At 39.4% G+C, this 12,238-nt stretch overlaps 1 protein-coding gene across 1 annotated transcript in view; it reads right to left on the bottom strand.

Annotated features, from left to right (window-relative positions):
- RANBP9 (RAN binding protein 9) overlaps positions 1-12,238 on the bottom strand; it is a gene marked incomplete at both ends in the record, with an annotated part of 89,208 nt that overhangs the window by 2,358 nt on the left and 74,612 nt on the right. Inside the window, 3 exons of the mRNA XM_079712843.1 lie at positions 1,006-1,117; positions 7,069-7,220; positions 8,885-9,006. Of these exons, the coding sequence (XP_079568969.1) occupies positions 1,006-1,117; positions 7,069-7,220; positions 8,885-9,006 (386 nt within the window). The remainder of the gene's footprint in view (positions 1-1,005; positions 1,118-7,068; positions 7,221-8,884; positions 9,007-12,238) is intronic.

Here is a 12,238-nt window from a genome sequence, read left to right as displayed (position 1 = left end):
CATCTGAACTACCTCTGAGAAAAATTGCCCAGATATGAAAAGTTTTATGTAAACAATAAACCCTATAGTTTAAATATAAATGCACAAAATGTGCAGTTACCGAATTCATATAAAAAGTATTTGTTCAGGGGACTTCCCTGGTGGCTCAGTGGTTAAGAATCCACCTGCCAATGCAGGGGACACGGGTTCGATCCCTGGTCCGGGAAGATCCCACATGCCACGGAGCAACTAAGCCCGTGCGCCACAACTACTGAGCCTGCGCTGTAGAGCCCAAGAGCCACAACTACTGAAGTCTGCGCGCCTAGAGCCCGTGCTCCGCAACAAAAGAAGCCACCGCAATGAGAAGCCCGCGCACCGCAACAAAGAGTAGCCCCTGCTCGCCGCAACTAGAGAAAGCCCGCATGCAGAAACGAAGACCCAACGCAGCCAAGAATAAAGAAAGATTAAAAAAAAATTGTCCTCTGTTTAAAAAGAAAAAGTATTTGTTCAGTACATAAATACCACACTCCTGCTCTGCAGTGAGTTGCTCACAGGAATGGCAGCCCACCAGAGGACAGCAAATCCCAGCTTCCCACTTCGTGCTCCCCCTGCCTAAGCCTGCTGTTGTCCCCTTCCCTCCCTTTCTTACTCGGTAAGGGCACGTAGTTAAACATGCTGAACTTCAATGAGAATGTCATGTGTCTCCAAGGGTTGATGCTGACAGCACTCGAGCCCCGTGGGAGCTGCGACACGGGTGGCTCAGGCCAGAAATGCTTATGTACACGTTCACACACAAACTTCTGTCTTCCAGAATCACAAGATGCACCCCAATATACTGTTTTTACTCCATTTGAATCTATTTAATCTGGGATTGAGATACCAGAGGAAGTTTTCTATACTTTAAGGTAATTTTAATTTAGATGTAGAAAACATTTCCCTTATGATTTTACCAAAATATAAATGCCAGCACGAATACCATCTCAAATACCCCAGAGACTAGCTGAAGTGCTTTCTGGCTTCACTTACCTAATATTGCACTGTTAAGAGCTGAGCACACAGGTTCTCTCTGAATTGGGTCAAGTTGATTTCCAACTGGGCTGTTCCAAGGATCTGAATAGGCTAGTAAACTGAATGCATCCTGTTGAAAACATAGCAATTTGGTTTTTAATTCAAACAGTTCAGCGACTGTGCTCACCATGGTTACACGTTGAGAGAAAGGTAAAATATGGCTTTAAGGCACTAGACTAACACAAGCCCATTTACCCCTATGACTAGGAGGCTATATATTTTTTAACAACTAGATTATGCAGCAAAGCCTAATTTGTTTTCATTTTTCTTGTAAACAGCCATTTTCATCATCTACCCCTTATCCCTACAACACATGCAGAACAGAAATAAAAAATGGAAAAAACTTAATTCCTGTGGAAGGGGCTATATTACTGGTTAAAGTAAAGAGAAAGAGAAAACATTCGGATGCTTTACAATTTATGACCACTGATACGAATTTGACATTAAAAGGTTAGGACCAGCCCATGTATTTTTTTAAACACGTGGGAACCGGGCACATCTCCCTGGACGTCATCTTCTCAAGCTCAGTAATCAACAAAATCCAACTGGCTCCGCTTCAGGAACATTCAGTAGTTCCAGCCATCCTCAAGCCGCCCCTCCTGAAGTAACTGACACACAGTCTTCTTTTCAGACGGTGGCTCTGTCCTCCTGTCATCTTTCTGTGGGCAGCACATAACTACAGTGGTTTCAGACGTTGGCTTCAAGTTAGGCTGCATCACCAGAGTGGCCTTTGGCAAGAACAACCTTCCTAAGTATCCGTATCATCATCTGTATAATGGGGGTTATAAGAGGTCCTATTTCACAGAGTTTATGAGGAAGGACTAACTGAGCTAAACAAAATTAGAAATGCCAGCTCACTCTAATCTTTCAGTAAAGGATAAATTATTGTTTTGCCAAAAGTCAATGCCCTAATCCAGAGTAACATTATGATACAGATATAGATACAGTTAGACACAAGACACCTTCCCAGTTCAGATGGCATACGTGGAGAGGTGCTGAGGAAACCAAATCAGTGAATTCAGTAGCGTAACACTCAAACTGTTGGTCACTGAAACGTGGAAGACTGAAATTCCTAAACAGTACCATCTCCCACGTGAAGCTGCTCCGGCAGCCCTCTAGTAATCTTATTAGTGGGGGTAAGGCTTCCTGGTCAAGCCTGGTCTTGCCCTTTCTCATCTGAATTGGCCTCTACGTTGTGACGATTGGAGAAGAACTGCCCATAAAGCAGAGCTGGGCGGCCTGAGGCTACAGACAGGGATACCTGTGGCACCTCCACTGTCCTACACTGCTGAGTATCTCATTCACATTAGACTTCTTGCCAGTTATTAATGAAAGTTCTTTGAAGAACTTATACTATTTTGAATCCCCTGCAGCTACTCACAGGTGCTAGTAGATACAAGGAGGGAAAAAAAAAAGCTTCATATACCTGCTGATTGCAAGATCTGCTTCTTAACAGTATTTTAAGGTATTTTATGCATCTCACAAAGCTACTAGATTCTATTTCTGGTTCCCCCCCAGTCCAGATTTATTGATGGAGAAAGATTAATATCTGATATCCTGTGAAGCTAACTCTAATCAATCACATTATTTCTAAAGACTGAGCTTTGCTCAAGACTTAATTCACCCCACAACCATCTAATGAGGTACCATCCCTGTAGTGCAGATAAATTTTAAAAGACAGACTAAAGAACCTGTCCAAGGAATAACTGCTACATCTTATTTTAAGCACAGAACTATCCTCTTGCGTCTACATCCTGACATGCTACCAAAAAGGTGAAATGTTGCAGTCCCAAAAGTCAAATCAAGACCATTCTGTCAAATACACCTTCTAGCATTTAAAACAAAATTCACAGAAAAAGATAATGATGGTAGTAATTTACTGTGCACTAATATTGTGTGAGGCAATGTTTCAAGCACTAATGTGTATCATCTCATTTAATCCTCACAACAACCTTAGGAGGTGGTTACTACTATGCCCATCTTAGACGCAAACTGAGGCAGTGAGAGATTACCACCACACAGCTGGTACTGTACTTCTTTTAGTAAGATACAGTTTCTTTTTTTAATTACCAATCTAAATATTAAGAGGAAAAAAGTCTAAAATTTTGCCCCCATATTTTCAGTATAGCTGAACAAATATTTATTGGACACAGACGGGGACCACCAGCACCTCACCACTGTTTTGAGGACTCACACAGGCCTATGGGGAGGGCAGACATGTAAACGACGTACCGTGTATTGCTTCTTAACAGAGTGTATTGTGTCACAAGAAGCAATCACAGAAATAGGCTCAAGCTACAAGGAAACTCAGGCTGGAAAGGAGAAAAGGCATGGTTGGGACCATGGGTAAGGGCGCTTAGATCCTAAAACACCCTAAAAATCGCACTAAAAAGCTTCCATTTTTTCCAATAAGGCAAGAGTTTTACATAACGGAGTGATATGGATTAGACTTGATTTTAGATGGATCACACAACACCACTATGAAGCACAGCTTGCAAGTAGAGTGAAGCTTTAAGCAAGAAAAGTAAAAAAAAACCGGTTTACACCATCAAAGTTCCCAGGAGTAAATATCTAGAACTTTATCTTTCTTTACAAGGGGAATGAAATCAGCAAAGCAACCTTAATGTTTTAAATTCTGCTGTAAGACTAATTGGTGAGAGTACCCAAAGAAATGCAAATAAGCAATTTTGAGATACATGTTAAACCCACTAAAGTAGAATTAAGGTACTAGTGCCACAGGCACTAGTATCCCTTTATTACTGCTGATAAATTGGTAGACGTTTCTGGAAAGCAACACAGCAACACGTAGCAAGAGCCACAATAATTGTATCCTTTGACTCAATAATTCTATTTCTGGGACTTTATTCCAGTGGAATAATTTTAAGGAAGAAACAAAGATACATGTATAAAGGTGTTCACTAAAGCATTTTTTAAAAGGCAAATAGAAAATCTAAAAATAGAGCAATGCTTAGATAAACTGATATAGCAACACACTAGAATATCATGTAGCCATTTAAAAATAATTGTCAATAACTCATAGAAACTGGAAATACGTTTTTTACGATAATAAGAACAATACAAATAGGATAACTACAATTACCAACCAGATAAAATACATGCCCATGCAATTTAAGGCACAAAACTGAAAATACCTGTTAAATATCGTGGCATTATGGGTTACTTTTTATTTTAGAAAAAACATTACCTCAGTGGGAAAATTTCTGAGGAAGTGTGACATTTAGGTAGGATTCTCAAACTGTACTTACACTTGGCTTAAGCTCCGTAGCAGTTTCTAAAGAGGGTGCGTCTAAAGTTACTAGATTGAGAGCTACCTGCAGTTGGGGCTGCTCGTTCTAACCTGACCCTCCCGGCCCTCCAGCAGGTGCCCTGCTGCTCTGCGCAAGCGCAGTAAACAGCTGTTGAACAATTCAGGTGGCTCCTCAGAGAGCCACTGGCAGACTCAGGCAGGTAAGCAACAAAAACAAAGACAACAGGAAAACAGGAAAGGAAGACCGAGAAAGTCAGAAAAGGTCAAGAGCACCACCATGGCTGCAGCGGGCCGCCCAGCCCGTGTTTAGCACAGGCTAAACCGCAAGGTCCGCGGTGTGCCTGCTACTCCGCGACTGGGGGGAAGCAAAAACCGCGTGTACCTTACGGCAACTTCGGTAAGTCTCAAGCCACCCTTAACCAAACCCTGTCTCTCTACACATGCAGGCATGCTTCAGAAGTCTATGCAAATTCAAACAAAACTAAAGATTAAAAAACCCATCTCAACCACCCATGACCTGAAGTGAAGAATAAAAGAAAACAGTAATTTCTAAACCTTCTCAACCAGGGCCAAAAAAAAAAGTTCTCTTTGTGTTACCCTCAAATCCTCCAGCATTGTTCTTTAGGTACTTAGAAGCTGGATCAGCCACCCATCTTATCTCTTACCTGGATCAAGATAAGTTTGGGGAATGGGAGAGAAGCAGCTCAGAATGTTAAGACAATCTCTTGAAGTAGTTGGCATTTGCTTAGAAGTCAGAGGTACAAAATCAAAGCCATCCACATTCTTTAGATGATGAATTACATATTCACTTAATTCAATATATAATCAAGGAATATCTTTGAGGATAGGCCATGTAATGCCATTTCCGGTGCTTCATGAAAATTAGAATCAAAGAATAAGCAATGGAGTGAAATGTTAAATTTTCAAAGGGACTACATAAAATCATACTCCATTAGCATAAAGTATTAACAAAAAAACAGAGTCAGATGACCTAGTGTAAAAAAGTCTATGATTTCTTTTTTAAAAACATTTCACATCCCCAAATATCTCCTAAAACATCAGTTCTCAAAGCATGATCCAGGGACAACTGGGTTGAAGATGCTTTCAGGGTCTCTTGTGAGGGCAAAACTATTTTCATAGTAATACTAAGATATTACTTGCTCTTTTCTCACTCTCATTCTTCCAAAACTATACAGTGGGGTTTTCCAGAGACTACATGTGTGTTATATCACAACAGACTGAATACAGAAGTAGGTATGAGAATCCAGCTTATCATTTATTAAACCTAGCATTAAAGAGATTTACAAAAATGTAAAGCAGGGCCACTCCTCATTATTTTTGTTTGTTTATTTTAGGAAGATAAGATAACACTTATGAAAAATAACAATGACTTACTATTTTTAAATGAATTAATAATTTTAGTATTAATTTCTAGTAGAGTAAAATCAATAAATGTAACTTACACAAACAAGAGCCCTTTGGGAATCTTTAATAGTTTTTAAAGTGTTCAGATACCAAAAAGGTTGAGAACCACTGCCCTAAAACAACCCCAGGACCTAGCAAAGAAGTTTCCCAAATGGATAGCTTTGGATACGTGAAATAATAATAAAGCCTGAGAAGCTTCTTAGCACTGTTGATATCAGAAAAGATTCTCAAAAGTTGTATAATGATGAAAATTCCCAGTCTGGAAAGATCAAGTTATGCATGCCTTTTTATTTGGAGGTGTATATAGGTGGCTTCTTAACCCATCCTAGACTAGACAGGTGCTCTACTGAGGCTACAGTGCATGTAGCTGGGATGGGTTTTTTTTTTTTTTTTTTTTGGACTGATTTTATGCCATATTTAGCACTACTACGTGTTGCTCGCTGGCGCCCTCTCAGTTTAGGTCAGGAAGGGATGGCAGGAGTCTTGAGTCTCGCCCTCTCCTATATACCCAAGCATCAGTGTCAAGGCCACTACGGCATCTCCCCTTTGTTTTTTGGGCTTATTTCAAAACATTCAGGAAAAAATATTTGTAACAAACCAACTTTGAGCCCAACCTCATGCAGGACAAACAAAACAGAACAAAAAACTACAATGGCTAGGTTCATGTTTCACAGGTGTACAGGGCTGGTGGGACGTCTATGAACATGAAAAAAACCTCATCTCTACCAATAACTGCAATGCTGACTTAAGGTAGGCAAAACTCCATCTTTAACTGCTACACAGAACTGTGGCTAACTTAATGAACTGTTTCCATTTTCTCCATCTCACTATATCCAGTGCAGGCATCAATCCAGAAGAGACTTGAAGACGTGTTTTATCTCTTCTGTGAAGGATGACCCAACCCTTCACCAATCTCAAAATAAAAGCCACACATTATACATTCAATTTGCTGCAACCCTGAACAATCTCTACTAAAGTAAAAATATCTCAAATTTATAGTTTTATCAGCACACTCACATTTCTCCTAATAACTCTGCCAATTTTATAGCCAAGAAAACTAAGAAAGCAAGTTGACAAGGGGCACACGACACTGGTAAGTGGCAGAACTGAGATTTAATCTGCACGTTGTACAGAAGTCCAGCGCTCTTTCCAGTAGGGCAGGGCTGCCGAACCCTGCCACGTGTTTTCACTCTCAACCGGGCAGGAAGCCCAGGAGGAGTGCATGTCCAAGTTTCCCAACAAGAATTCCAGTGTTGCTCAATGTTTTACAAAACTACATTTTAGTTCCTTTGACACATTTATAAGTTTTCAAGGGAAAACAAATTTACCTTCAACATTTTTTTATTTGCTGTGTTCTTGCCACACTCTCTCCTCAGCTGCTCACTCATTGCTTGTAGCTCTCTTCCGAAGTGGATCATTCTTTCTATGGCGGCTTGACTTCCTCCACACAGCTGGCGTCTTAACTGGCTTGAATCAACTTCTGTGAGCAAAACAAACAGGTATTTTACTACCTTACATCTGGAGTACAATGGAGAAATGAACATAAACTGCTTATAACATTTTGGACGTTTCATTTAGTAATTACTTCCTAATATTTTACCTAAATATGCAGATTTTTAATTTAATATGGAACTTTGTAGCTAAAAGGTATACTTTATCTAGGCCTCAAGAGTCTAGGATCCCACACCCAGCTTGCAGTTGAAAGTCAGGTGACAATCTTTCAGTGTTAGGATGTACATATGTCTCAGGGAAAATTTTATGAAAGGTTAATAAGCACGATTTTCTAAAACTACAGCAACATGAAAAAAGAAAGAAAGAAAAAAGTAATGCTTCTCAGGCTACTTTAACTGACAAAGAACAGAGATAGAAGGTAAGAAAGACTAAATGACTCCAATAAAAACACAGAAGACACCACATACTAATCAAAAGGGTTAATCATACAACTTTTAGAAAAATACTACTTTTAGGAAAAAATTTTAGTGTATATCTTGACTGACAATAATCACTGATCAATAACAAACAGTATAAGTCACTAATAACAACATTCTAAATCACTAATGATGATGATAATAGTTAATGTTTACGAAGCACTTACTTTGTGCTATTAGCTTTTTACAGATCAGCTATGAGGCAGTTATTATTATACCCATTTTACAGATGAATAAACTGAGGCAAAGAGCTCCTAAGTAATTTGTCCAAGGTTACACAGCTAGAAAGTGGCAGTTGCAGAATTCAAATCCAGGTGATCCGGCTCTAGAACTCCTGCTCTTAATCACTACGCTCAAATTACTCTTGGGATGTTGAGGTTGCTTGCTGATATCTGATAGAGTGAAGCTAGGCTGCCTTTTCAATCATACTCCTTGCTTGAAAGAGTGAATTATGCATTGGAACACACAATCCTCAACAAAAAGGTGGTTGTGTAATATAAGTTTGCATTTATAAAGTAGTTTCTAACAATTTGAATAAATACCTTTTAATCTCAAAGTAATAAGAAATCTAATGTTCTGACAAATAAGAATTTATAAGCTTCAATAATTTTAACTCTCCAATTGATGGGAAAGTTTGCTGATGGTTTAACTTTTCGGTACAATTTACTACACAAGTTGTCAACAAAGTAAACTTATGCATGCTAATGTATGTGTCAGCCACATGTTCTGAGTGGGCAGGAGCCCAGGGGGTGTCAAATGTGGCGCCTACTACCTGCCAGGCGCTGAGCTGCGCACAGTCACATACATTCACATTGAATGAATTTAAGAAAGTTCGATTAGAACTTATAAAATCATCTCTACCCATTTGGCCTTTATTGGCTCTACTGAAATAGGTATAAAAACTTTTCATATCTCCAACCTTAGCTGTCCTAAAGGATATTTAACACTAATAATAAGTTAGTACGCCTACATTAATGAAAGCACTACAGTTGCGCAGAAACGGTTCAGCAAAGAAGATACTAAAAAATTAAACTCTACTCTCTCTAGCAACCCACTCTCACAAGAAATTTTGAGAAGTAATACGCATCACTATAAAATCCAATGGCACATAATCTTTAAATTTGATTTATGCTCATCAGCTGTGAATCAGTACAAGTAAAAACATAACCTTGTAGTCATCATTTTTATTAAAAATGTAAGAAATATCACTGCAGACCCATTTCGGTGTCACAATCTTCCATTTCGTGGTCATGTTTAGAGCTACCATTTAGGAAACCATTGGATGAAGTTTCTCCAACTCCATTGGAGTAGTGATCTGTTTCCATGTCTACATCATTACTGAAAATGAAAAAACAAACCTAATTTTAGAAATAGCATACTTGCAGCTTAGTTTAAAATAAATTACTACTCAACTAGAGCCTACTTATAAACTGACTTCATAAGGCAATAGCGATCTGGAAAAAAGGTATTTAGTTACATCTTGAATGTATTCAAAGCCAAATCTGTAGCTGACCTTTAACAAATCTGTACTCCTGGAGATAAGGGAGGAAAAAAAGTACATGTACTAAAATGTAGTGGTTTTATGACTTCCGATCAACATGGAGAAATCATTTCTCAGCACATATTTCCCACTGTTTTTCAAACTCAGATCTGCTCTCCATTCTCTGTGAATCAACTCCTGCCCCAGCACCCCTGACCCTCACCCCGGCATTCACTTGCAGCGTGTAAGGGAAACGCTCCCTCTCAAACTACTCCTGGAACCCACCTCTCTTCACCTCTTTCCCCACCCTCATACTCGACTCGCTTCTAGACTATTTTTTTCACTAACAGCCTTGATGTTTTGGCATTTGTCCTCACTACTCAAAAATATACTCTTTCTCAATGGCAAATAATAACCTGAAAAACTACTCAGTCTCTTCCCTTCATACCTTCCCAGCGCCCAACACTATTTTTCTCTCACAGGCTTTCTTATTGGCTGAAGATTCTAAAATATTGCTGAATCTTAATTTTTAAAATGCTGTTCTGGAGATACTTAGGGCATTGCCAATTCTCACCTACGTCACGTTGACTGAACGAATAGCATGTGCCGACAGTTCTACGGGGCCATGCTGAACTCGTCAATATTTGCCCTTCAGATCCTTCCACACCCCAAACAACAATATCTAACCATCCAAATTTCTCCTATGAAGATCTAGGTTATGATTATACAGCTCAGAAGGAAACACTTGATGAAAATTAAGAGAATATTTAAATAAAAATCTTTTCTCATTAAAAAGGCAATGTTTGTAGGAAAAAAAAAAAAAACATCGAATGCAGATAAGCAAAAAGCACCTTATGCATAATGCCAGCAAAGGTAACCAATGGTTAACAGCTTGGGTGCGTGGGCACGCGTGGGTGCATACATACTTCTATCCGTAAGACCTATCAGGGTAAAAAGGCACATAGAGATCTAGGAAGAAGAGGGAAATGGCCCCGGGACATTTTTGTCAGTGAGAAAAGCTTGTTTAGTATCTTGATGAAATTTGAGAATTGATAAGAAAAATCAAACTTTGAAAATAATGTTTAAGGGAAATCCTTAAGATCGTAGCTTTTAGTGATCTTATTAATATATAAAGTGCATTTTTCATAATCCAATATAATATTTGAGAGGGATACTTTCATTCAACACACATTTAAGAGCCTCTGGGCCATGCTCTGTGTTAGGTGCTAAGGATATAATGAAACAGCCCCTGCCCTCCAGGAGTCAACAGCCTAGAAAAAGCTAATGAAGTGATTACAGTACAGAGACTCAGTACTGTGATGAAAGCTCATCCCAAGGAGTGACACAACATTTGGCGGGGATATAAATCAAGGAAAACATCCTGGAAGAGGTGACGTCTGAAGCTGAGTTTTACAGCTGGAACAGAAGTCAGGATGGAGGGGAAGAGGAGGGCAGGGAGAAGAGCATTTCTGATGGAGGATAACGGAGAAGGCACAGGCCCAGAAGTCAGACATCCCGGAAGTAGTCACAGCTCTGCAACGTACTAGTCACTAATTACTGACCTTAAAAACAAAGTCATTCACGTCTCTGGGACTCGGCTCTACATCTGTAAAATGGTTTTCACAGCTAATACCGTCTTTGCCTATTCACCATACCGTTGGTAAGGAAAGCCATTAGCAACCAGAAAATAACTGTTGCTGCTTAACAGTTTACGGGGGTTTAAACGCTTACTTTCTTCTACACTGCACACAAAAGAGGGTGCTGTGTCGTCAACCCCTTCCGTTAAGCTTGCTTCCCTCAGCTCGGGTAATAACAGGTCTCTTTAGCAACTTCCTGCCGTGAGGATAGTATTTAAGAGAAAAACTCACGAAGAAACTGCAATCCTACCCTCAAACTATGGTAGAACCCTCTAACACTGATAAAGTACTAATACACTATAAAGTACAATGATGTACTAAAGGCTTCATCTTTTAAATTTCCATACAAAGTTTTCACTACAATATTCTAATCTTGTATTTTCTAGTTATGTCATCTCTACTGACTACCCTGACCTCCTCAGCAAGACAGTCCGTTTTCCTACTGTTCTTCTCATACCACTTTTGTGGACTTCATTATCACCTGTACCACACAATACCATTACTTCAGTACATTTTTGTCATTTGTGACAGATAACCTGGAACTTCTGATTAATCTCCAAATTTGTGAAAACAGATTTTTATACATACTTCTTTCTCCAGAGTCATATTTCCATTAAGAGTCATGGTAAACATTAGGTTCTCTCTCCTTCAATGGGAGAATTTTGCACTGATAAACATTCCCCCAAAACGCAGTGTGACCCATCAATTCATGTTCTAAGACCAAACCAACATCAAATTGATAAAATCCGTAAGAACTTGCTGTCACACACTAGCATTCAATTCAAATGAAACCTTCAGGTTTCATGAATAGTAAAACTGAGTATGTCATAGTATGCTGAGAGAGACATCTCTTCTCTCAAAGCTCTTCGAGTGGAGACCATGCCTAGCAGTGTCTGACATCCAGCAGGTTCTCAATACTCTCCTCGCACTGTATGTTTTTACTAAATGACTTAACCATCTGTTATACAAGCTACTTAAAGATAGGTTCTCATCAACAAATATTTTTTGTAAAGTTAGTTATTTGGAACTCAGGAAACACTTCACACACACCAAAAAACCCACACGCAGAGAAAAAAAATAGCTGTAACTGTATCATATGTTAACTTCAGAGGTTAAATATACTATTGCGACTTCACTTGGAAACATAACAAGTGGCATGTACATAACCACCTGGACGGGTCTGTGGTGGCAGGAAGATGAAATGCAGAAGAACCCTGGATGTGTCCCTGTCACCCGACTAGAGGGAAGAGTGACGTAGAGGAAGGGGAAGGAACCGAAGGACAAGCCTCCATGAACACTAGGAGAACAGAAAGCTTTGGGGAACTTACTCCCCACCCTTTTAACCTCTGGGAGCTTGGGAACTCTCAGACCCCCACTATGGACCATCTAACTCAATTTCTCCAAATTATTAAACATGATGACACCTATAATTAAGGTTGCTTATAGTAACACA

The sequence above is a fragment of the Hyperoodon ampullatus genome (assembly GCF_949752795.1).
Source record: "Hyperoodon ampullatus genome assembly, chromosome: 10".
Lineage (NCBI taxonomy): Eukaryota > Metazoa > Chordata > Mammalia > Artiodactyla > Ziphiidae > Hyperoodon > Hyperoodon ampullatus.
Note: the sequence above shows the minus strand (reverse complement) of the source record. Positions and strands in the feature narration are given on the sequence as shown.